The following is a 25,668-nucleotide window of genomic DNA, read 5'->3' as shown; positions in this document are numbered from 1 at the left end:
AGAAGCATTTGAAAACTGTTTATTTTTTTAAATAAAAAAAATATTTCCCATTCTTGCAACGCTCACAGGCACTGGGACAGCCAAGAGGACTGCATCGCTGTTTAGTCTCATGGAGTTTTATCTTTCAACTGTTTTCCCCCTGCAAGACGAGAGCACTGTGCACCAGCCAGCCAGCCTAGCCCAGCACACACACGCGTGGCCTTGGGGGCCCTGCAGGTGCTGGTGTCATGTGGGTCGGTGTGCCCTCCGCCCAGCGCTCTGGATTGCACGTCCAACCGCACCGCGTGACGGGGCACCCGAGCCAGAGGGCAGGCTTCCTCCTGGGCCTAGGACTCACTGGATGGGCGAATTCCCAGGGGCCAGGTGGCCCAGTCCAACCCTACCAGCGGCTGAGAACGTCCGCCGTTGTTGCCAATAGGTTCGTAGACACTTGCTCCATCGATTTTCGTTCCTCGTTTGTTTACGTGTTATTCTGTGGGTGTTTTTTTTTCTGGCTGTGCAGGGTGACAGGGGACAGATGGGCGTGTACGGACTCCCTGGGTTGCAGGTAAAAAAAAACGAGCGGTGCCCTCCAGGGTATGCACTGAGAGAGCGCGACCAACGTCACCCACGCACACCACCGTGTCCAGTGGTGCACTTGGGTGTAGCCTGCTCAGTTACTTCCCACGATGTGTCCTCACTGAGAAACTCTACTAATTATGTATTGAGTTATTCGCTCCCATTGACTGTGGAAATGCCCTTGTAGCCACATATTTCCTTTGCCCAAAGTGGTCCCTTCGTCTCTGTCTATGATGCTGTCTCTGCCACTGTCTCTGTCTTTATGTCTCCTGCCCCTGACTTGATCTCTGTGTCTCCATTCATCATTGTCTATCCCTCTCTCGCTGTCTTCATCTGTTTCTGTTCGCCTGTGTACCTGGGATTTTTGTGTGTGCGAATGTCTGTGTGGATTTGGTGCGGTCCTGCATGTAGGTGTGCGTGTGCATGCATTTGTGCATTTGTGCGTGTCTCGGTGCATGTGTAATAAACGACTGGACCACGATGTCTGTCCCAGTGTCCTTTATTATTCGGTTCGTGCTGTACACCCACACGGCTGTCTTTACTCTGTAGCTTCTCCACGGTGCTGACTCCAATGTCGGCCCGATCCACAACAGCAGCTCCGCTGCTGTTTCTCTCACACAGCCCCCCTTGGCTGTACTCTCTGCTGCTCTTCTCCCTCCGCAGCTCTCACAGCTTCTTGCTCTCTCTCTCTCTCTCCGCAGCTCCTCCTGGCAGCCACACCGCTGCCTCTAACAAGCAGCCCCCTCTCTCTCTCTCTCCGCAGCTCCTTCTGGCAGCCACACCGCTGCCTCTAACACGCAGCCCTCCTGGCTGTCTCCTCCCCAGCTGCACACCACTCCGCAGCTTCCTCTTATCTTCGGGGTTGGCTCCCGATCGCCGTCGGCGCCCCCCCTCTCCACACTTGCCCGCGTGGCCTCACTCTTTTCCGCTCACACCCCGACTACCTTCCCCTTCCGGTTTACCCGCTTAAAGCCCCGAACCTTACCCCCACGTCACATGACTCCACCCCCCGTGACGTCACCTCCGGAAGGTCGCTTACGCCCGCATTACACCACCCTCCCCCGTAGAAAAATCCCAGCCGACCTCGGCTGACCAATAGCAAATCGTAATGCGGCGAACCGAGCTTCCCCCCCTAAAGGACACTAAGCATATAATGTAACAGCAAGAACAACAACAACGCAATCAACATCAACGATCGTACAAAAGCATGCAATAAATACAACTGTAAGAAAAAAATAACAAGACAGCAACAATCAACGAAACGTAAGCGATTTGGAACGTGTGCGGGTCGCCGGCCCGTCCCGGACGGTCGGCGGCCCACTCGCAGAACGGGAACGCGATGAAAGTCGAGGAACGACAGGGGGTAATCCCCCTGTCGCAGCTGGAAGTCCACCGCCGTCCCGTGTCTCTAAAGAGTTAGTCTTGGGCTTGTCCTGTGACCGTGCCCGCAGCTGGGTCGGAAGGGCTGCAGGGCTCGAAGGTCCCGCAGACCTGGCAGGCGTCCTCCGAGCAGGGCCCCTCGTCCCCCGCAATGTCACGGCCGGCCTGTCTGGAACAGGTACGACAGGCGCTCTAGCGAGATCAATGGACGCAGGCAGGGGAGAGTCAGCAGCAACAGACCCCGGCAAGGCAATATTGGGGGATGACGCATCATGTAAGGGAGCAACATATGGTTTCAAGCGCGACGTATGCACAACCCAGCGACGAGACCCAATCTGGACGCGTGCTGTCTGTGGGTTGGGAACCGCAATGAGGCGTACGGGACCATGCCAGGGTTTGTGCAATTTCGGCGAGGTCCCCGGACGTACCTGTGGACAATGAAGCCAGGCTAGGTCCCCAACCTTCCAAGGGCACTCCCCCTCAGACCGTCGCGCATATCGCTCGTTCCGGGCCTGGGCTTTGGCCGTAGCCACGCGGGCATTCTCCCGCGCCTCCGTGACTCGGCGAACCGTGTCCTGGATGTATTCAGGAAGTGGTTTCCGAGGTCCCTTCACCCCAGTTCCCAATTGCACATCCACCGGCGGCACGTTTTCCCGACCATACATAAGGTAAAACGGCGAATATCCTGTAGCCGCATGAGGCGTCATCCTGTACGCCGAAAGCACCCCGGGGATGTGCAGATCCCAATCTGATTGTTGTTCACTCACGGTATGGCAAAGCATGGCAGACAATGTCCTGTTCAGCCATTCAACCATACCATCCGTCTGCGGATGGTATGGGGATGTCCGTACTTTCTTAGTCCCAAGGCCCGCGCACACTTCCGCCAATAATTTAGAAGAGAAATTCCTGCCCTGGTCCGTGAGGAGTCTCTCAGGCGCCCCCTTATCCATAATATACCCAAACAAAAAGGCGTCGGTAATGGCCGCGGCCGACTGATCGGGCAACGGCCAGGCCATCGGCCAACGGGAGAGGTACTCAACCCCTACCAGCAAATATTTATTACCCCTCGCCGATGGTGGAAAAGGTCCCAATATGTCCAGTGCCACCAACTCATTGACTCGAGACACCTGAATCGACTGGAGAGGCGGCACGTAAGGATGTTTCGGCGGCTTACGTTGTGCACACGCAGGGCACGCGCGCACGTGCCCTACGACATCTGTCGCCATGCCGTGCCAAAAATAATGACGTTGCAACGTCAACAAGGTCTTCTGCACCCCTAAATGTAAGAGAGTGTCACAATGGAGGGTTCTAATCAACTCGAACCGCAAGGACGTTGGTACCACCAGGCGCCAACGTTCCTGGAACCCCTCCCGCCACATAAGCAGACCATCTCGGAGAGCGGTTTGCGGCCCCACAGCCGTACTCGGACTCCCATTGTCCTTAGCAGACCGCTTCCGCAAGGACACCAATGACTCATCCATCATCTGTTCCCGGATCCAGACAGACCGCGGCAGATTCAAAACCCCGTCAGCCGGTCCCGGTTCCATCGGAGTGTCCGACTTCTCGACGGCCAGCGTGAGCGGCTGAGGGGGGTTTGGAATTGGCGAACACCTATGCGTCCCCGACTCACATTTACAAGGGCCGCGCCGCGGTAATCTGGAAAGTGCGTCAGCGTTCGCATGGCGCACACCCTTCCGATGTTGAATTTGGAAGGAAAATTCCTGTAGCGTGTCCAACCAACGTGCCAACTGTCCGGATGGCTGGTCAATTTTAAGGGCATATTGCAAGGCCGCATGATCCGTACGCACAATAAAAGAACGACCGTAGAGGTATGGTCGAAATTGCCGTAGGAAAAAAACAACCGCCAATAGTTCTCTGCGAGTGACACAGTAGCGGGTTTCCGCAGGAGACAAGACTCGGCTACCATACGCCACGACACGCTCTACACCCCCTTTAGACTGTGATAACACCGCCCCAATACCTGTGTCACTCGCGTCCGTATCAAGAATGAATGGGTGATCGAAATCGGGATAATCCAATGTTGGGGCCGTGGCCAATAGATCACGCAGACTCCGAAAGGCCGCCTCCTCCGGCTGTCCCCAAACAAACTTCCGTCCTTTACCCGTAAGGAGATGCAAAGGCCTCGCAATCGTCGCAAAACCCGGCACGAATCTTCGGTAATACGAGGCAAATCCCAAAAACCGCCGAACATCCCCCACGGTGGCCGGAGTCGGCCAATCCCGGACGCACGCCGTCTTTTCCGGATCCGTGGACACTCCCTCAGCGCTCACAATGTGCCCCAAATAACGGACGGACCGTTGCAGTAGGTGACATTTCTTTGGTTTGAATTTCAATTTGGCAGAACGCATCCTCGTAAACACTGTCTCCAGCCGCGTCAAATGTTCATCGAATGTGCGGCTGAAGACAATGATATCGTCCAAATATATAAGACATGTCTCCCACTGCAACCCCGTCAAAACGAGCTCCATCAATCTTTGAAATGTAGCAGGGGCCGCATTCAATCCCATCGGGAGACAGTTGAATTGAAATAACCCCTGAGGCGTACGGAATGCGGTTTTCTCCCGTGAGGACTCGTCAAGGGGAAGCTGCCAAAATCCCGAAGAGAGGTCCAGTGTGGAAAAGAACTTAGCCCCCGACAATGCGTCGAGGGAGTCATCCATACGCGGCAGAGGGTACGCATCTGCCACCGATATCTTATTCAATTTGCGGAAATCAACACAAAATCGCAATTTGCCATCCTTCTTCTTAACCAAGACGACTGGAGCGCCCCATGGGCTGTTAGATGGCGATATAATGTCCGCAGCCAACATGTCTTCCACTGCCCCCCGTACGTGTTCTCGCTCCGCAGGACTCATCCGATGCGAATTTAATCGAATAGGGGCAGCATCGCCCGTCTCAATGTGATGGTAAAGCAAGGAAGTGCGGCCCAAATCCAAATCATCGGAGCTGAACACATCGGAATATGTCAACAACAATTTACGCAGCGCACCACGTTGCTCCATGGACAGGGAAGAATTTTCGTCACATAATTGAGCAACCCAACGATCATCCGAACTCCTTGGCTCGGAAACCCCAGCAACAACTCCCCGGCTATGTGGACAATCATGGGTCGCAAACGCCGTAGTGGCATGTGCCACAACCGTACCGGCCGGGACACGGACGTTTTCTCCCCCCGCATTAAGCACCTGTAAAAACGGTAATTGATCCGGCCGGACGATGGTCTGTGCCCCCACTAACGCCAACCCGGTTGTTATCGTGGCGGACGGTGACAACAAGACCCCTACTGCTCCTAGCCGATCAGGCAGGGGCTTCCGATACCGCAAGGGTATAAGCATCTGTGTACCAGGTGGGATGTCCACAGATGCGACGGACAGCGCCTGCACTTGTACGGCCGAAGCAGGTCGCCCCCAGGGCGACGGCAGAAACGAGATTTGACGGCCCCCCGGCAGTTCAATACAATTCTCATTGATTTTGATCAAAATGGGCATCTTAGCCAAAAAATCGGTGCCTAACAAACAAGGAACCGCCAAAGATCTCGATATCAACACAACACCCGAGGCCGACACATCCCCAATAGATATCTTAGCATCCACCTGACCCACGATGCCCATGCTACCCCCGTTCGCAGCGACGCACGACCCATAAACCGGACGCACAGCCCCCGACGGAATGCCCAACAGATGGAAAATGACATCCGATATAATAGTCGCAGACGCCCCCGAGTCGACCAAAATGCGCACGTCCACACCTTGTATGGACCCCGGTACAGTGGACGAACCCGTAGCGGCCGCGACAACTCTCCGTGCCAATTTGCGCCACTGCGTAACTGAATGACAAGGCCCCGTCGATGGCCTTTCTTTAACAACAACAATAGGATCGCGCAACACAGGTGGTGGGTGAGGTGGAAAGCCTTGCCGAGTGTCTGGTGCGTGCCGACATGCCTGTTTCGGAGGATCTTTAGCCGACTTGACCGGTGCCGAGGCCTCCTGCTGCGGCGGAGCCGGGAAGCGGGCCCAGCAGTCTCTGGCGTAGTGGCCCCTACGCCCGCAGCGGAAACATTCGGCCTCGTTGCGCCGAAGCGCAGGCCTCGCCTCCTGACGGCCCCGTTCTGGTAGCACCGCGCGCGGTCTCGGCCCGCCGCGTCCCGTCCATGGAGCGGAGGCGGCCGTCAGTTGTTGAGGGCCCCGGTCATCCGGAACATAGACGGCCTGCGCAGGGTTCCATCCCAGCGCATCCCCATCTTTGACGGGCCCCCCCGTCCACGCCGTCACTTGTTTCCAGCGACGGAGGTTGAATTGCGCATCGAGACACTTAGCAGCCATCCGGGAAGTTAGCTTCTCATGCCCACACACAGGCATGGGGATCCCTAGATCCCGAGACAGCTCCAACATTTTCCCTAATATGAGAGGCTCAAGCAGGTCCTGTGGCGTCTCAGGATAAGCTGCCATGGCCAGCTCCAGCACCGCACCCCTGAACGCCACGGGCGACTCCTCTGGTGCTCGTTGTCGTTGAGCGAATCGCCGATGCGCATCATCTGGTGGCTCATAAGCATCGGCCATTTCTTGAAAAACACCACATAAAGTTGCCTTCTTATCGGTCGCTATGGAACGGAAGAATCGGACAGATTCGTCGTCCAGAAGAGTCGGCAACACCTCCAAAGCCTCCGCATCGGTCCATCTTGCTGTGCGTACCGCCGCCAAGAAGCGGCAGGCGAACGCGCTCCAGTCCCCACCGACGGAAAACTCTTTAACTGTTGTAAGGTGGCGACTCCGACTCCTCTTCCCGCCGTCTTCCAATGGTGGTGGTTGTGATGGCAAATTCAAAATGGCGTCGGCCCGCGGCGTGGCCAAGATGGCGGTTTGGGGCCACGGAGCGCGCAAAATGGCGGCCTCTTGCCGCGTGGGCAATGGCGGCGGCAGGACAGGCAACGTGGCGGCCCGCGGAGCACCACTTGCATCATCCATCGTCCCTGGCGCGACGAGATGGCATAGATGCGCCAGGACGTCCTGAAGTGCCTCCAGTTGTACCGCCATCGCTTGCCATCGTTGATCCGCGTCTGATGATGTCGACGGACCCGCCACCGCGCCAACATCCTCCACTCCCGTTCCCGTGGTCGCCTCTGCCTGGCTCTCCTCCACCACCCCAACAGGATCCGTGGTTGGAGGGAGTTCGTCGTCGTCGGACGAAGAAGCCGATGCAGGCGCCGGATTAACTTTCTTCCTCACTTGTTTCGACATGCCGTTGCACTTCCGACACCAGTGTAATAAACGACTGGACCACGATGTCTGTCCCAGTGTCCTTTATTATTCGGTTCGTGCTGTACACCCACACGGCTGTCTTTACTCTGTAGCTTCTCCACGGTGCTGACTCCAATGTCGGCCCGATCCACAACAGCAGCTCCGCTGCTGTTTCTCTCACACAGCCCCCCTTGGCTGTACTCTCTGCTGCTCTTCTCCCTCCGCAGCTCTCACAGCTTCTTGCTCTCTCTCTCTCTCTCCGCAGCTCCTCCTGGCAGCCACACCGCTGCCTCTAACAAGCAGCCCCCTCTCTCTCTCTCTCCGCAGCTCCTCCTGGCAGCCACACCGCTGCCTCTAACACGCAGCCCTCCTGGCTGTCTCCTCCCCAGCTGCACACCACTCCGCAGCTTCCTCTTATCTTCGGGGTTGGCTCCCGATCGCCGTCGGCGCCCCCCCTCTCCACACTTGCCCGCGTGGCCTCACTCTTTTCCGCTCACACCCCGACTACCTTCCCCTTCCGGTTTACCCGCTTAAAGCCCCGAACCTTACCCCCACGTCACATGACTCCACCCCCCGTGACGTCACCTCCGGAAGGTCGCTTACGCCCGCATTACACATGTATGTGTGCGTGTCTCGGTGCGCATCTGTTTGCGTGTGCGTGCGTCTACGTGCATGCTTGCGCGTGTACGTGCATGCTGTGTGAGTCCGAGTGTGCGTGTGTGCACGTCGTGTGAGTCCGTGTGCGCGTGCATGCTGTCTGTGTGCGCGTGTGTGTGCATGCTGTGTGTGTGCGTGCTGTCTGTGTGCGCGTGTGTGTGCATGCTGTGTGTGTGCATGCTGTGTGTGTGCATGCTGTGTGTGTGCATGCTGTGTGTGTGCACGCTGTGTGTGTGCATGCTGTGTGTGTGTGTGCATACTGTGTGTGTGCGTGCGCCTGGATTTTGTTCTTCATTTCCCAGCCTGATCTCTCCACTTCCTTTCCCCCATGGTCCCTGTCGCAGCGTCCGTCGGCACCACAGGTACCACCACGCACCGCCCCCTCCCCCTGCCCCCCCCACCCTCTCCTCGCTGTGCCTTCGTGTCTCTCGGAAATCCCCATTTCACTCTTGCCGCCAAACTTTCGCCGTGTGGATTTCAAATGAGCAAAATGGGCGGGTGACAATGAGCCCTTTGTGTTAGAGAATAGATAATGTAAACACATTTTCAGGGGCATTGTTTTGCATTCACAGAGTACTTTTGCGGTCAATTAAGAATGGGTGTTCTGTAAGTTGACTAGTCTCTGTCATTGCAATGTGGAATTTCCACCACTGGCTCAGGCCGATCATTGGAGATGAACTTGCTGATTTGAGCAGAGACGCCCTTTGTGCAAGGCACCATGCTGTGAATATCTTGGACCTCCTGTGAATTCTAAATGGCAAATTGTACCCATTTATGGCACTGCGTGGCGCAGTGGGCACACTCGTTGCCTTACAGCGGAAACTCCTGGGTTCGATTCCCAACTCGGGCGCCTTTTTAAACTAAAACAAACCATTTTGTTTGCTTGGAATTGTACGTTCTCCCTCCTCCCATGTGTTCCCTCTGAGTTCTCTGTTATCCTGCTATAGCTGAAGAGTAAATAAATCAAGCATACACAACACGTAACTGGTGTTGGCCAAAACATCCCAATTAAAAATGTTTTTACCTGCATATGACTCAATTGTGATCACGCACAGCGACAACATCCCCCACGTACTGCGAAAAACCTGGCAGGACCCTCCTGAAAGCGAGTCGTGAGGCTCTGCGAGGCACGTTCCTGGGTAAACGAGCGTGGTTGGCAATAGCACCGAGAGTACTCGGCAATGCGGCACGGATGTGACGAAGCTGTCCTTCGCAAGCACAGCGCTCTGTAGGGACATCGGACGTGACGCCCCCGCGGAGTGTGGCTGCATACGGTGGCTTAAAGAAGTTCCGACGTGCGGAACTACGTGTTTCAGTTCACTGGCTAGGTGATGAAATACAACGAGCGCTATGGTGTAGAGTTTTGATGAGGGAATTCTTCTAGGAAGGATGGTGGTGGGAGTCAGGTTTTAGATATGCATCCGTAAGGGTGGCTTTCCTGTAGACAGAGTGTCCCATTGAGCCTTCTGGTCTCTTTTCGATGAAAACATCCAAGAATGGTAACTTGCCATCCTTTTCCATCTCCATGGTGAATTTGATGGCTGGGTGTACGGCCATGTGGCCAGATGACGAACGTGTCATCTACATACCTCTTCCACAAGGATGGATGTAGAGTGGATGCCTTGTTGGCATGTCTCAAAATTTTCCATGAAAACATTGGCTACAACTGGAGATAAGGGAGAACCCATTGGGTTACCTTCAACTTGTTTATATAATGTTCCATTCCAGGTGAAGTAAGTGTTGGTGAGGCAGTGTCTCACCAGGGCTGGTACATCAGCATTCAGTCCTTGTTGGACCAAGTCTTCAATGATTGCAATGGTGTCAGGCACAGAAACTTTGGTAAACAAAGAGACTACATCGAAACGAACGAGCAAATCACCTGGAGATAGTGAGTAGAGACCCAGGGAAATGTGAGCCAACAAAGACATACACGGATAGAAGACGTATGAGGGGTTGTGATGTGATTGGGCAAAAGGGAAGTTAAGTTATTAGGGGGAAATATGCGAGTTTAAGGGTGTAAGTTGGAATGAGAGGGTCAGTGAGCAGGGAAAAAAATACATCTACAATTTAGCGGAGGTGATCATGAAAGCATGGTCATAGAGAAGCAGCCATGGCCAGAGGCTTTGAGCAAGAGAATGGAGTTGGGCATTGCGGATGGCCATGGGAAGGGAGTTCCAGATGACAATTGCACGCGGCGAACAGAAGAGACGACCTTCCTGCGAGTGGAAGTTGTCTGGGTGTTGACTGGAGGCCTGCAGCAGGCTGCACATGGACGAGAGAGGCAGGCAGGGGCGAGCCCAAGAAACAACTTGAAGGCGACGAGGGTGATCTTGTAGTTTGTGAGAGGTTGGATTGGGATACCAGAGGATGTATCTGAGGTTTGGGTTGATGTCACATTTACAGATACGCGTGAAAGTCTTTGCAGCAACGTTGTGCATGACGAAAGCCATGGTTGAGTCACAGGGGAGCTTATCGATCGTCCTGGCACAACTCTATTGCAGCGCAGACATTTCGTGTTGTTTTTCATTCAGCTGCACAGATTCTTGTTCTAGAAATGAGGGGGGGGGCATTGGAAAGGAATATGCTGCAGGATTTCGGTTTGTTCCTGTTGGAGATTTTTCCTGGCGCGCCGTGTGGATGCTGTACCGCTATTGACGTCTCACGCTCTGGGTGTTTGACTGTGCCGGCAGGGAGAGAAGGGAGACGCGGGCCCAGAAGGGCCTCAGGGCCCGCAGGGCCCACAGGGAATCTCCGGCGTCACCGGGCCACCCGGTCCCCCGGGGCCCCCCGGCCCACCCTCATCTGCCATCAGATACAACTCCGACTTCGTGAGTCCTACCACACGAAGGGTACCCACTGACGTCTAATCGCTCGTGTGCTTTGGCGGAGTAACTCGGCTCATGCTACTGTGGAACGTGGAATGGATAGACCTGCCCATAGGCCTCCACATTTGCGTGTCATTTGTCTTTTGTTTTACCACGTGCATCGTCATACCGCGTGCGTCGTCACACCACGTGCGTCGTCTCGCCCGCAGAGCGACATGGAGGGCTCGGCTTTCGGCGACGGGGAGCCGGGCACCGTTGGCAAACCTGGGCCCAAGGTGAGCGGTGCCACACGGAGCCCTCGCGTGTGCGCTGCCTGTGTGCTCGCGTCGCGACGACACGTCGACAGCCCTGTCGTACCCTTTGCACAGTATTGCCATATGGGTGCTGGTTTAAGAGGTTGGTGCCAGAAGCATGTGGCACTACTTGAGCGTATTGGCACAGGAGACAGAGAGGAAAGTGGAAACAAATGACGAAATGGGCAGCGGACACCTAAGGGATATCTGCCCATGGATCGTGATGATGTGATGATTCAATAAGTTACATTATTAGTTTGAGAAATGCTTTTTCGGAGACAGTTACAGCTTGGCTCTCGTTTACCACAGTGATTTTATAAGCGCATCAAAGGTTTGTTTAACTGTTTCTTACGCAACCGCCAGCGTGTGTGCTCGAAGCATCATGAAACGTAAAGTGACAATGACTTGTAAAGTCACAATGATTAGAAGACTCGTGGCAGGCCCGCCGAGTGAACTGCAGGTGAATAACTTTTTGAATAAACTATTTATTCCCACGGGAGGTGCAGAAACGACGATGAACAATGCAACAACAGCAACGTGAAATATTTAAGAAACTGATGTTGCAAAAATTTCCGAATCATGGGAATTGACATTGTACCGTATCGTATTGTGAAAAATGCAATCAAGTCAACCCTACTATGGACACACGCACTTCATATTCACTCTCCCTGGGCTTCAAAGATAAACGTCCCCATATAGCCTCAAACGCCTTTTGGGGCAAGTGCTGTTAGCGAGCGCCTATGAAGGCCAGCATGGTACACGAGGGGGTGGGTGGCCAGCACCACACGCCGACCACCTTTGTCTCCCCAGTGGCGATGTTTACACACCGTTCCAATTGCTCATTTGAGGCTGAGTCGACCTAGGGGATACCCAGGACCAGTTCAGATGATTATCGCTACTCTACCACACCCCGCACACACGCACACATACCTGCATATGCATATACACGCATACAAAGTGTACATAGCTTACACGAGCACCGGCATTAGCACACGCGTGTACACACGCGACACCGAGACTGGTAACAGCAGGCTTCACGCAGCCGCAGCAACTTCTAAAGTCGCCGGTGGTTGTCGCCTGTGGGAGCACCGTTGACACTAACTAATCGACAGGGATTGAATTCACCTGGAGAACAAACGAGCGGTGAGGCGGTTTAACAGCTCACGCTGCCACTGCCGCCGTTACAAACCAGTTCGCCATAGGCAGCGAGCGCTGCCAGGCGTGGTTTGAGGTCAGGTTGCCGGGTGGCTCAGTGGGGCTGATATTCGCTCCAGCGTTGAGCTGGCATTGCACAGAATGCCATGTTCAAACTCAAGTACGTATGTTTCTTGAACTTCTTTCGCACCGTACGTAGCTATCCGTGCTAATCGGAGGTGGGGGGGAGGGATGACACAGTAAACACAAAAGCAGTTCTTAAGTAATGAGTTTTCAATCGAGATTTCAAAGTGCATAAATCCAGTGGTTTCCTAATGTCAGAAGGAAGAGCGTTCCAGACGTCCGCAGAAGCGCATCTGAGAGCGCACGATGCCTTCTTTGTACGATGGTTAGCCAAAAGCCGCTGCGATGATAACCGGAGTTTGCGTGATGGTCAATGCCCCTTGACGAGATCAGCAAGGTATCGTGGTGCACACGTGGCAAGCGCTGAACCACAACACCTTGCTGATCTCGTGCAGCGAGTTCATGGTCTCAGCTCAGTCGCCAATGACGTTTGGTATATTCTCGATGGTTAATTAGTATTTTCACCAGAGTGGGTGAACTATAAAAAAAAAATCGGTTTCAGTGTCACGTAGCGAGCACATGCATCACAGACATGATGCACCGCCTCGTGTTAACGAGAGGCAACTGAAACACGTGGGGGGGGGGGGGGGGGATAACTGACCTACATTATTCGTGGCTTCCAGCGCGGCTGCAAACACTTCATTATAGGTGCACACATTGCCCACGTTGCTGCACTTGCTGATGCGGGCTTCTCTCGACAGGGCATGACAGGAGATCCAGGTGCAGACGGAACGCCGGGACTGCCGGTACGCTGCGTGGCTCGCTCATCTCCTCACGGGATCCGTGGCCCTCGGGGGAGTGGGGGGGGCCTTGTTAGGCACATGTCAATCAAATCTGTCTCCTCAGCGAGCCTTCAGCTCGACGCATCTCTCCTAACTCAAACGAGCACTGGGAGGGCGGCATCTCCCTTGGCGGCCTCGGCCCGAGGCTGGAAATTACACATTTCTGTGATGGGGGAGCGTGTTTTGTTCGTAGCGCTGCCACTTGCTGATGTCCCAGTAAATGGTATTTTCTCTGGCGACGCCCTCTCACGGAGGTAAAGGGCCCGAGGCAATCCCTCGCCAGAATCCTTCACCGGCGATCCCTTGACGGTGAGGGATTGTATGTACGTACATTTGATCAGAGTCTGAGACGGTGAGTCGTGCTCGCCGTGTCAGCCCCCCACGTTGATTGGTGCTGATTTTCTCGTCGCCCGCTTGAATTCCTTTTTTTCCAGGGACCTCCGGGGCCTTCAGGCTCCGTCGGACTCGCAGGGCACCCCGGGCCCCAGGTGAGTCTCACCTTCGGCTGCCAAGGCTCCGCGCAAAATCGACACCAGCGAACACATTGCTCGTGCGGCCACGATTCACAGGGTTGTTGATTCCATTCAGTGATTAAAAAAAAATATTTTTTTTATCATTTGCTAGGACTTGTTTTATCTCATTATTGCACCACCGTTTAGCACGGTTGGCGACGTACGGTGCAAAACAAGTTCAACGTACATACATACAAGGAATAGACCTGCCCATAGACTTTTACCTCAGTGGGCTCCCACGTCGTGAACGCAAACGCACACAACAACGTCACCACCACGTTTTCCTCTCGCAGTTTTAGAGAGAACAGTTTTTCGCAACCACCTACACAGTTCTTCAAATTCCTGCAAGCATCGTTTGCACCTAAAGTCGTCACAGCTATTTTGGGTATTGTCATTTGTGCATAAACTGTGTTTGTCATGGCAACATGTTTATGGATAATTGGTTCCCTTCGTTGCAGGGCCCGATGGGTGCCAAGGGGGAGATGGGTCTACAGGTGAGTCACGTCTGCTCTGAGAGTCGATTTTTGCAGAGCAGGAGAAGACCCATAATGAACCTGCGGAATGTAGAAAGTCACAGAGTTCACTGCGTATTGACGGTAGATGCGTTCCTTGACAACGCCTATTGGGGCCATGGTAATGTCACTTCCCCGCATGACTGCTCGTACCACCGACACCAAACGTCTGCCACCACCGTGATACCGGCTGCAAATGCCATCAGGATAGAAGTCCGGCTTGGCACATTGCACCCATTGGGGCACCACAGTGGCGAGATGTTAACTACCTCGCGTGGTGTGCAGGTGGTCGTGGGTTCCATCCCGACCCTGACGCCTGCTGTATATATAGAGTTTGCATGTTCTTCCTGTGGTCACGTGGATATTTCTCCAGGTCCTCCGGTTTTTCCCTCCGCATTTAGAAACATGCGTTTATAGTATTTGGCAGCGATACATTTCCACATGATAAGCTACTTCGTTGAGCTATCATTAGTTGTCAGGTCGCTTCTGAAAGAGAGCTGCATATAAAAATAGTTTGTAGTTTAATGCTCCTACGCAGGGATTGTCCCCATAGGCAGCACACAGTCTGCAACACATCCCAGCCACCTGTGGACTTTCACTCTAAAATTGAATCGCTACTTTCTGCTCGATCAACACGTCCACTTCAGCCGGCATGCGAACGACTACCAAAGCAGTAACGTCCACCGCGAAGGCAGATACCCCGCGCTCATTTGTCAGCAAGGTTGACTTTTAACACGAATTAATGTCGCTGCACACCGACAGAGATCGTACCAGCTATGATGTTGCAAGTTTTTTAAAAGGACCATTACCTCATGAATTTACAGGGTGCTTCCAAAAAAGGGACCCAATTTCAAAGCAGTATATTTCACGATGGCAACATGTTACAATTACACAAAAAGTTAAAAACGGTTGAATGAGTTATCAAGTTTTACTAATCATTTTATAAATGCTCTATGTGCCCTCCACCTGCTGTACGGACAACATCTAGATGATAGGTGAATTCGTCCCAAACGCCTCTCAAAGTGACTTCTTCCACTGAAGTCACCGCTGCCGTGATTCTGTTTTTGAGGTCATCCAGATTAGTCGCTAATGATGGCACAAAAACACGGTCTTTGACGTATCCCCACAAGAAAAAGTCGCAGGGTGTGGTGATGTCTGGGGATCTTAGGGGCCAAGAGTGTAGCGCCAAGTCTTGGGGTCCCGTGCGACCTATCCAACGTTGAGGCAGTGTGTCTTGCGAATGACTGAGGCTAGGGGCTGTTTGTGCGCTGGGAGAGGCATCTTGCGGTAATCATTTGAAACTCTATGCCCCGCCCTTTCAAGTGGTAAGAGTTTCATTCATGGGTGGTTCGTGGTTGCAGAGATATAGCGATTTCACATCGGGTCCATCTTTTTAAAACACCCTTTATATCTACAGTATATAACAATAATTTCCACAAGCGTTCTTAATGTTTTACCGAAAAATGCAATCTCCGTATGACGGTGCATTTTTTGTTACATTTGGTAATGAGCAGGCAGGAGGGGAGTGGAGAATGCAACTGTGATGCAGGCTCGATGGACGGGGTGCTGCTGTGTGCCTACAGGGACGACCGGGGTTGGACGGCGTCGGCATTCAGGGACCGCCCGGCCTACCCGGTCCGCCTGGGCCCCCTTCCTTCTTCCATGGACCAACCTACGATGTGGTGAGTGGCAGCGGACACCCGCGTCAAGCCTCGGCCTGAGAGATTTGATGGTGTAATCACACACTCACACACAAGACAAAGATCCCCCGTATAGCCTTAACAGACTGTAAGGGCAAGTGCTGTTAGTGAGCACCTATGAAGGCCGAAACGGTCCACGAGGGGGTGGGTGGCCAGCACCACGCCCGACCGCCTTTGTCTCCCCAGTGGCGATGTTTACACATCGCACCAGGTACTCATTTGTAATTGGGAACAGCAGAACCTAAATTGAGGTGTGTTCTGTGTGTGGTGATCATGGGGACTCAGTGAAGCTGGAGTATAAATATTGGGAGTTTTAATAAACCGTTGGCAGCATCCTTAACCCCCAAGTATTCGTAGACATTGTCCCCTGTTCAGAACCAGAATGCAATGGAGCAAAGGCCCAACCCTGCGCGAGAGATGTCAGCTGAATTATGTGAGGTACACCTTTCCTGCCAGAAATCTCAGCAGTGTTTTGAGGAGCTTCGTTGTGGATTACCCAAAATATAACGATTGAAAGACGCTATGAAGTGAGAGAACAGAAAATGAAACTATAGGTCCCGCTTGGGCCCTGTTGTCTTTCTTGTTGAAAATATGGACTGTACTCAACTGGCACCTTCCTGACAGCTGAGGCTGGATTTCTAATCTACAAATAGGCTCACTCTTATCACGTTCCCACGACCAATGTGAACCATGCTTGTCCATTGTTTGAACCGGGCTGGAGCGCACCTGTCCCAAGCTAGCTGGCCCAAGGGGTTCCCAGACTCGGCTGGAGAAGCACATCGCTGCCTTCTACCCAGGCCGACCCTGGCACCGACCGCGATGGCTCAGGGTCGTCACAGACGCGAGATGCGTGCGTCGTGACGTTGCTCGCTTGGTGACACTTTGCAGCGGTTCTGTTAAAATCACATGGGCGCAATATTCTATAAATTGTGTATTCCCGCTTTAAATTGCCTACCGTGACCCCCATGTCTACGTAAAAACATTGCTAAACACAAACTTTATTTAAGATCACTTCACAGACCCGGTAGAGGGCGGGGGATCCACGGAGCCCCAGGGCTCACGGGGCGTGGGGCACGGACCTGGGCACTGCTGCTGATCTTGGGTCAGATCTCGGCCAATCCTGGGCTCACGGTCCCAGTGCCCAGTAGTCGTGGGAATGAGAGTTGTGTTGGGAATCCAGAGCAGTTTCGATGAGAAGGGGATTAAAATAAAGAGTTCAAACGGTGGGTGAGAGTGTGATAAAAAAAATACATGTTTTGTAAAAAAACATCACATAACTACTCATGTGCATACGGATGTCATACACTTATCACTGTGGCCATTAATGAATAAAACCGGGTCATAAATGGGCACCGGATTTTAATAAGCGTTTAGGCTCTGACCTCAATAACGTCTAATTACCAGGTCCCCTAATCAATGAAACATGAAGAGACGTCACTGCGTATTGTGGGAAGCTGAAATAATCATTCTTGGCACGAGAACATAACATTCTGCCCAGCTTGTAAGAATTAGGATAAGATTTAGATCACTTGCGATTTATCATATTTTGGGAAATGTTTTAAATATTCGCATACACAGCCATAACGGTTTTTAATGACCACAACACATGGCAGTACTTTGTTAACCTGTTCTTTGTAGTTCAAGGTCATGTTTATTGACATTTTAACAACCTTTGCAGTAAATTCTGTGCTGCTTATGTGTTTACATTGACTCGGAGGCCATAAGCATTCAGTGCTATTTTGCGACCGCCCAATCACGTGAGGGAGCAAACCATTATGGCGTACGCAGTGTATTCATTATAGGAAGAGCTGTGCTTTGTAACGAGTGTCTCTTGCATTGGGTAAAGGAATATCCCTGGCTGCTCTATGCAGATCTTTGGTTTGTACTTGCAGGCCTTGTCTCTGCTGTGGGTGTAAGACCGCGCGTGTCCTATTTTGTGGGGAGCGGTGGCGCAGCGGTTTGCACACTGCGACCCGAGTTCAGTTCCCGCTCACGACCAATATAACAGTGGCGATTATCTGAACCGCTCCTGGGTCTCCCCGAGGTCGACTCTGCCTCAAATGAGTCGCCCTGATGCGGTGCGTAAACATCGCCCCCCTCGAGTCCCGTGCCGGCTAACAGCACTTGCCCCAAGAGTCTGTTGAGGCTACACGGTGGGGGAATCATTGTCTTTGTCCTCTGTGTGACAGGAGTCGGGGGGTGTGGCAGGCCAAGCAGGACAGCCAGGGCCCCCAGGCCCCGTGGGACCCGCAGGACTCCAGGTGAGCAAAAACGTGGATCGCACGACCCGCGAGCCACAGATGGGGCCGCGGTGGCTCCGCCACGTACGTACGCAACGGGCGAAACGGTGTGTGTCCCGGCATGACCAACGTCCCGACTCCGCGGGAATTCCATTTGTGATACGGCGGAGGCGAGGAAGGCCTCTCGAGTGGATGAAGCCACTTTGCTTCTCCGCGTCCGCCTCCTCCTCCTGGCCGCAACGCTCGTTTCTGTCTCGAGCGCGTGGCAAACGCACAGCGGCAGGCGTCGGGGGTGGCGGGTCGCCGCGCCCTCCGTGTGTCACGAAGGCGCGACAGCGAAGCGTGCGCAAGCGCAGTGTTCACAGTCCCTGCCCTTGGAGGCAACAGCCGACAGACGCAACGCCGCACGGGAGAGAGGCGCGGGCCGTGCGACGCCTCGCGGACCCGTTCTTATCTGAAGGCCAGAGGCGAATGTTTGCCTTGGAGCGGACTGCAATTCCTGATGCGGAATCGAGAACGCAGCGCCACTGCGTCGGATGTTGTCGTGGTGCGGGTGTATTGACACCAAATGTCACCCCCATCACCTTTGGGGTCGCAACGGTCTATTACGGCTCAAGGGAATCACAACGGAATCAGAATCTTTATTACTTAGACTGGAGCAATCCCATGAGCCATCAAGTTATTTTTCACTGATGTCCCGTAAGGGTGGCAGGTCAGCAAGTTACAGCTAAACGATAGGGGGTGGAAACGAGAGAAAAGGTAAGCAAGTTACGGAAAATAAATAAAAATAAACAAAGTATATGAGTAAAAATTGCATGAGTACATACATTTTTGCCGATATTTCAACACTAAATGCAAGAAATCACCGTGAGGACTTAGATTACAGCTCGATTGCAGCAACACGCAATCCACAATATTTGTAAGAGGAAGTTGGAGTGTAATATTACACTCGGCATGAATTTCTCCTTAGATTACAGTTTATTCAGACGTGCTTAAAACACTTAAAAGTGTGAATTGGCTGCACATTCCAAAGCGGCGCCCATTTGACGATGGGTGTTGAGACGCGGTGGGTGAAACAATCACCGAGACAACAGGTTCAGTGTGATCGCAACTTCCCATTGTGAATCGAGGCCCTGTCCCTGAAACGCGCGACACCTCATAGTGCCTCGCAGCAGTGCCTCACGGCGGTGCGGTGCCGCGCTGCGGGCTCTGCCGTACCACACGGGTCCCACCTCACCACACGGGTCGCCTCACCACACGGGCCCCGCCTCACCACACGGGACCCGCCTCACCACACGGGACCCGCCTCACCACACGGGCCCCGCCGCACCACACGGGCCCCGCCTCACCACACGGGTCGCCTCACCACACGGGATCCACCGCACCACACGGGCCCTGCCTCACCACACGGGACCCGCCTCACCACACGGGTCGCCTCACCACATGGGATCCACCGCACCACACGGGCCCCGCCGCACCACACGGGCCCCGCCTCACCACACGGGTCGCCTCACCACACGGGATCCACCGCACCACACGGGCCCCGCCGCACCACACGGGCCCCGCCTCACCACACGGGTCGCCTCACCACACGGGATCCACCGCACCACACGGGCCCTGCCTCACCACACGGGACCCGCCTCACCACACGGGATCCACCGCACCACACGGGCCCCGCCTCACCACACGGGACCCGCCTCACCACACGGGATCCACCGCACCACACGGGCCCTGCCGCACTGCGCGGGTTTGCGTGTAGAGACGGGCCTTGAGGCAGGGGTGACTCGTGCGTTGCCGCCCCACTCTGCGCACAGGGGCCTCCGGGAATGGTGGGACTGGCTGGACACCCAGTAAGGCCTCTCTCGGCTCTATCCCCGTAGCCGCTTATCCATTTCCACGTCGGCCTCAGTCGAGGAGACCCACGTCCCCTTGCCCATATCTGCCTCCCTTTAAACCATCGTGAGCGTTCGCCCTGGTCCCCGAGTCCCACTGTGCCGGCCCGGTCCGTGCAGGAATGAGCCTTCCCAGCCTCCGCGGATGTTTGTCGCCGCCCTCCTGTGTGTGCGTGAGCTCCTTGACCTCCTGACAGCGTCGCATCTCCATGACTAATGATCCCCTGTGTCAGATCCAAACCCATCACGTTTTTCTGAGCTGAGTCCAGACCATGACACCACAGCGTGCGCGCACAAGCAATGTGGAAATAATATTGCGAGCACTTTGCGGTGATTGGCAGTGCCCATTCCTTGAGTTATGATGAACCGGTTGTGCCATACCCGCTGGTTTGCGCATTTGCTAAGTGTGAAGGGTCTTGCTTCAGCTCAGGCCATCACATATGGTCCCTGCTTCCGCATCCCGACAACATCCACACATCCCCCCACGTTACCCACGAGCTTCCGCTCACCCCGACGCCACCGCGTGGCCCTCACCGCCGTTGTGGCTTCTCCGCAGGGGCTGCCTGGACCCCGCGGGGAGAAGGGCGCCTCGGGCATTCAGGGACCCGCGGGGATGAAGGTGAGGACCACGTCCACCCACAGACACGAGAGGAGCCGCTGACGTCCAGTTCTCCCTTTGCTATTATTTATTTGGGTTCTTACGAAATAAATCACAATAATATCGATAAACATATTCACCCGTTCAGTTGGAATTTAACGTCTACTAATGGTCCTTGAAATAATTCTGTGGCCTTACAGTAGAAGTGGTGCATGAATAAAGTATTGATGTTCAGCCAAGCATACACTTTTTAAGTATTGAAAAATGGGGGGAATTTTTTTATTTTAAATCCCAAGAAATGTAAAAATAGCGGAGATAATTCGGAGAAATGTAGAGAATCCACATGTGGTAGAACTGGCTGGCAGTGCCCTCCACGAATCTTCACAGCTGATGAATCGATCACCGTTATTTAAATTAGGCGAGAGGCCATTGAGACGGGAAATCTCTCTATCGAGGTAGAGCTTGAGTTCAAGAAGAGTCTTGAAGGATCTCTTGATTTCCTTGTGATAGATGTTGGGATATGCGTCTCTCAAACAAGTGGCTTGAGACCTGAGTTCTTCTTCTGGTGAGGGATTGAAGATTTTAATCATCGATAGACAAAGTGCACTGCACTTGCAGAGGATCGTGGAGAAAAACACATTTCCATGAGGGCCACTTGTCACTTTCCATGTCAGGACAGACTTCTCAGTCACACTCTGTGCGTAGTGTATGACCTCGGAGACCAGTTACGCTGTAAAGACCACACCACTGACGTCTCAAATTGCATTGCAGCAGAATACCGAGCAGGGTGCAGCTGATGGGGAAGCGGTGCGCGGCATTGATGTCACAACGTTCGCCCGACCGTGGAATTAAAAGAGGCGTCTGCTCGGTGCGCACGCCTCTGCGTGCGCGCGTTTGTTTCCTGCGCGTGTCCATCGCAGGGTGAGAGGGGGGAACCCGGGGTCGTCATTGCTGCAGATGGCTCCCATCTGGCAAGCATGGCAGGGCCCCAGGGACCCAAGGGTGACAAGGTGAGTCATGGCAGCAGCAGCACCTGCTACCTGTAGGCCTCATCCCAGTGCCGGCAGCATCACGGGCAGGGCCCCCCGGCTCCGCCCAGGGATCAGCTCACGGTCCGTGCTCGGAGGCAGCTCAACAGGGAGAGTGCGGGGAGGGCAGGGGGAAGAGAGACCGGGAAAGAGAAGCTGAGCCCAGCCGAATGTAGCAACGCTAAAGACAAACATCGAGAAAGACGCGGAGAGACTCAGAGACGCAGAGGAAGAGACGGAACAAGATCGACAAATGGAGGACACGGAGATAAACAAATGCAGAGAGGCAGAGAGAGAGACAAAGGCAACTGCTAGCTGGAGTAGTTGGCGGATGTGCTAATGGTATTCATGGGCCCACTTGTGTTAGTGTGTGTGTGTCAATTAAATTAGTGCCGCTCGATAGGAAGGCAGCAGTGGTTGCCCCGTGGTTGATGGAGTGCCCTTTCGCTCACCACCGGCTCGGGGCCACTGCAGGAGATGAGTGCTGCCCCGTTGCACGTTTAGGCAGCGGAGACGCTGACAATTGGCCTCGACCGTGCTTGGTTGCTCCAGCCGTGAGGACACCTGGAGCAGGGCGCGTGAGCACTAGCCACTCGGGAAACGGAGTTTTGTGACGTCGCACTCCGAGCGGAACGCTGGCTTGCGTGGCGCGCATGTTACCGCCGCTGTCTGCGAGCCTTGCCAACGGACGCGTTCCACCTTGTGGAAAATGCCGCTGTAGTCCAAGCGCAATGTGATTGGGAAAAAGTAAAAAAAAAGTGTGGCCGTGTGATTTGTGCCATAGGCAGAAATCACTGCTACTGTCACCTCCTTGATGATGACAGTGACGATGATGATAGCGGCGTTCACCTCATTCGCTCTTCTTGCTGTGTTGCAGGGCGATGCCGGCTCTCCTGGGTTGCTGGTGAGTTCCGTGCAGCCACGACGAGCACCTCCAGTTAGCACAGTTGGCTACGTACGGTGCGAAATAAGTTTAACATATGTACGTGCATAGCGAGTAAGTCGAGAAGCAGCTTGCATACGTGTGCACACCAGCCGAACTACTTGGCTCTCTTGGGGGAAATGAGCACTTGCTGCCCGTGGTTGATTTGTCCAGCGCTTGCCTTGCCTTGCTGCACTACTCCATCTGCACAAATAATAATTGACGCCGCCCTAAAGTTGAATAACAATAATATTGACTTATACTTTTAGAGCACCTTTCACCCAGAGATGACAAAGTGGTGTGCAGAGCGAATAACAGGAATAACATTTCGAGAGATAAAATAAGAGCAAAAAAAACCTCATAAATAAAATCATGCATTCGTGTGGTAAGAACACCCACTAAAATAAAATAACTGCAAAATACTGAGGAAGTGAAGGGGGCCTTCGTGGGTGGACGGCGCTTCGGGGTGGGAACCGAATCGTTGCCGAGAGACTCGGCACTGCCCCACACCGAGTAGTCCGGTGGATTCCACGTGGCGAGATGTCCCTGTTGAGCGGAGAACGGAGGGGGAGCGCCGCGACCTTTGGGCGTGCACAGCGGCAAGCGGCCGCAATCGGGGTACCGGAGGAGAGGGCTACGGAGGGAGACGCTGCGCAGCTCCTGGCAACGGGCTTCCGCGCCGCCGCGTCCATTGAACCGGCGACGTTTCCTCGAGGGCTCGCCGCTCCGCACTCACCCTTGGGCTAGGCGCTTCCCCGCCTGGGAGCCCACGTGGAGCCCCGGGGGCCAGGGCCGGCTCACAGGGACCGAGCGCCCGCGCTGGCCGCACCCTGGCTTCGGCGGGGGCCAGCGAGGCCTCGCAATGTCCTCACCGTGTCCCTCTTCTCGTTCGTCGCCAGGGTCCGGTGGGTCACGCCGGAGTCAAGGGGGAGTATGGCATGCCGGGGAGGCCCGTAAGTGCTCTTCTCTGCTGTCGCTCTGTCCACGTTTTTTGATGTTTGACGTAAAGAGGGCCTTTGCTCTAGCGTTGAACGTGTTTGTGCGTGTGGTGCAGTTCGCGTGAGTATTACATTGGTGTTACAATGCAAGTCACTCGATTGATATATACACGGCAATCATCACCCACTACTGCCAAAAACCTTGCAGGACCCTCCTGAAAAAGAGTCATGAGACTTGGTGGGTAAGAAGTGTAATGAAATATTACAATCAGTACGGCTTCTACCCACAGCAGAATTGTCATAATCGCACAACAATTCCTCGTCTTAAATTTTTCATTCATAAGACTTGGCCATCTTCATAATGCACCTGGATTTTAACCCAGGCTTCACTATTTGAAGTGAAGATGTTTACCTCGCAGAGCCACAGATCCACTCGATGCACTCAGTGCCTGGAACTCTCAAATGCTCACAGGCTTCACATGATATCTTTATAAGCATCATGAATGCACCAAAAACTAATCGACCCGGTGCATCGTTACACTGCCTCTGTCGTTCCGTGGTTGGATTGCTGACTTTGTGTTCTCAGGGTCGGCCGGGAGTGAACGGCTTCAAAGGTCAGAAGGGCGAATCTGGAGGAGGTGTTGGCCTGGGAAATGTGAGCACCTCTACCGTGCATCCTCACAACTCTATCACACCGCACACAGCACACAGTACACACTGCACTGCACAGTACACCGCACCGCAAACACCGCACAGCACACTGCACCGCACCACAAACACAACGCAAACACCACACAGCAAACCGCACAGTAAAAACCATACCACACACCACATCGCACACCACACCTCACACCCCACAGACCACATCTACTACACCACACACACCCTACTCTTAGACCACACGTATACTACTACACCTACCACAGCACACCACATAAACTACACTTACACTACACGAACCACCCCACACACACCGGACATCACGTATTGCACCACACACAGACACTCCACACATACACTACCACATACCACACACTACCACTTACCTTGTGTCTTCCAGCATCGTTTGTTTTGGCAGAAAAACCCAGAATCGGTTTTGGACTTCTTACGTTTCGTCAGCGGTCTGTGTCCTGTCGAACGAATGCCGCCGGATTATTGTGGAATCGTAGGCAGGAGCACTCCACGAACACCGGAGTGCTCAACCAGCGTGGTGCAGCGACATTGTGCACATTTGATGATGCCCTCCCATGTAAATTGTGGGCAATACAATAACAAATATGTTAATATCTATCTAAATAGGTAGCCGTGCAGAGGAGGGGCTGTTTCATCACCGAAGCGAATAGAGTAGCAGCATCTGTGCGGCATCCGCTCGTCGTAGCGACGCAGCGAGCGTTCCCACGCGTTTCACCGCTTCACAGGAGTTGGCCTTTCTCTGTCCGCAGAGTTTCCCCGGCCCTCCCGGACCTCCTGGCCCGCCTGGCCCCCCGGGCCAGCCGGGGTTCCCCGTGGACGTCAACAACAGAGTAAGAACGCGGATTGCAGTCCCGTGGCCCCCAACCGCCGCTGCTGCTGCTGCTGCCCCCGCCGCCGCTGCTGCCGCCGCTGCCGCCGCTGCTACCGCTGCCTGTATCGTCGTGTTCCCATCCTCGTGTTTCTCGCGTCATCGCGCATTTGCTGCCCGTCACTGTGCTGTCTCTTGTCTCTGTCCCCCCTTGTAGCGAGTAGTTCCACCACCTCCTCGCCCCCACTGCAAAATCCCTGTAAGTCATTGCGCACATTGGATCGGTCCGAACAAACGGTGAACAAGAGGAGGAGTAAATGGGTCGTGATCAACAATGACAATGGATGTCAGAGGCTCACAAATGTCAATTTTTTTTGTTATATATATATGCATTCGGGCATCTTTACTCATTAAATTGGCTGAGACAGCATTTGATATTCATACTTTGCAGAGCAAAACAAAGTACACGGGAATAATTGTACTCTTTGCCAGGTTTTGTTATACTTCTGCTTATGGCCGATGGAGGGCAACGGCTGAGATTGTTGAGCCAGATGATTGGGTCAGGAGTCGCGGAATGGCGTGTCGCTGTGATGATGCCTCCTTTGTATTTTACCAGGGAATGTGTAGTTGCCTGGGGGAGGTGATAACGCCTTGTCATTTACTTTGGCTACGTTCCAAGTTTTGGAATTCAGCTGAAGCCACTGCTCACATTTTTTGATGATGACCATTCGAAGTTCCGGTAAGGCAGCTCCTGGGATTGAAACATCGAATGCATCCCGACTGCCTCAGCAGCA

The 25,668-nt window shown here is 53.9% G+C and overlaps 1 protein-coding gene across 8 annotated transcripts in view; it reads left to right on the top strand.

Annotated features, from left to right (window-relative positions):
• LOC144944131 (uncharacterized) overlaps positions 1-25,668 on the top strand; it is a 290,632-nt gene that overhangs the window by 241,885 nt on the left and 23,079 nt on the right. For 4 of the 8 annotated variants that reach the window (XM_078872236.1, XM_078872237.1, XM_078872222.1 and 1 more), the window contains 17 exons: positions 503-547; positions 8,198-8,215; positions 10,544-10,681; positions 10,888-10,953; positions 12,951-12,995; positions 13,466-13,519; positions 14,002-14,037; positions 15,639-15,737; positions 17,945-18,016; positions 19,810-19,845; positions 20,444-20,506; positions 21,406-21,495; positions 22,391-22,417; positions 23,335-23,388; positions 23,960-24,028; positions 24,816-24,896; positions 25,092-25,133. In XM_078872236.1, coding sequence (XP_078728362.1) covers positions 503-547; positions 8,198-8,215; positions 10,544-10,681; positions 10,888-10,953; positions 12,951-12,995; positions 13,466-13,519; positions 14,002-14,037; positions 15,639-15,737; positions 17,945-18,016; positions 19,810-19,845; positions 20,444-20,506; positions 21,406-21,495; positions 22,391-22,417; positions 23,335-23,388; positions 23,960-24,028; positions 24,816-24,896; positions 25,092-25,133 — 1,035 coding nt within the window. The remainder of the gene's footprint in view (positions 1-502; positions 548-8,197; positions 8,216-10,543; positions 10,682-10,887; positions 10,954-12,950; positions 12,996-13,465; positions 13,520-14,001; positions 14,038-15,638; positions 15,738-17,944; positions 18,017-19,809; positions 19,846-20,443; positions 20,507-21,405; positions 21,496-22,390; positions 22,418-23,334; positions 23,389-23,959; positions 24,029-24,815; positions 24,897-25,091; positions 25,134-25,668) is intronic. The other 4 variants (XM_078872228.1, XM_078872233.1, XM_078872234.1 and 1 more) reach the window with 4 other exon arrangements.

This window comes from Lampetra fluviatilis, chromosome 2, assembly GCF_964198595.1.
Source record: "Lampetra fluviatilis chromosome 2, kcLamFluv1.1, whole genome shotgun sequence".
Taxonomy (NCBI): Eukaryota; Metazoa; Chordata; class Hyperoartia; order Petromyzontiformes; family Petromyzontidae; genus Lampetra; species Lampetra fluviatilis.
The sequence above is the reverse complement of the archived record's forward strand: the minus strand, read 5'-3'. Positions and strand labels throughout refer to the sequence as shown.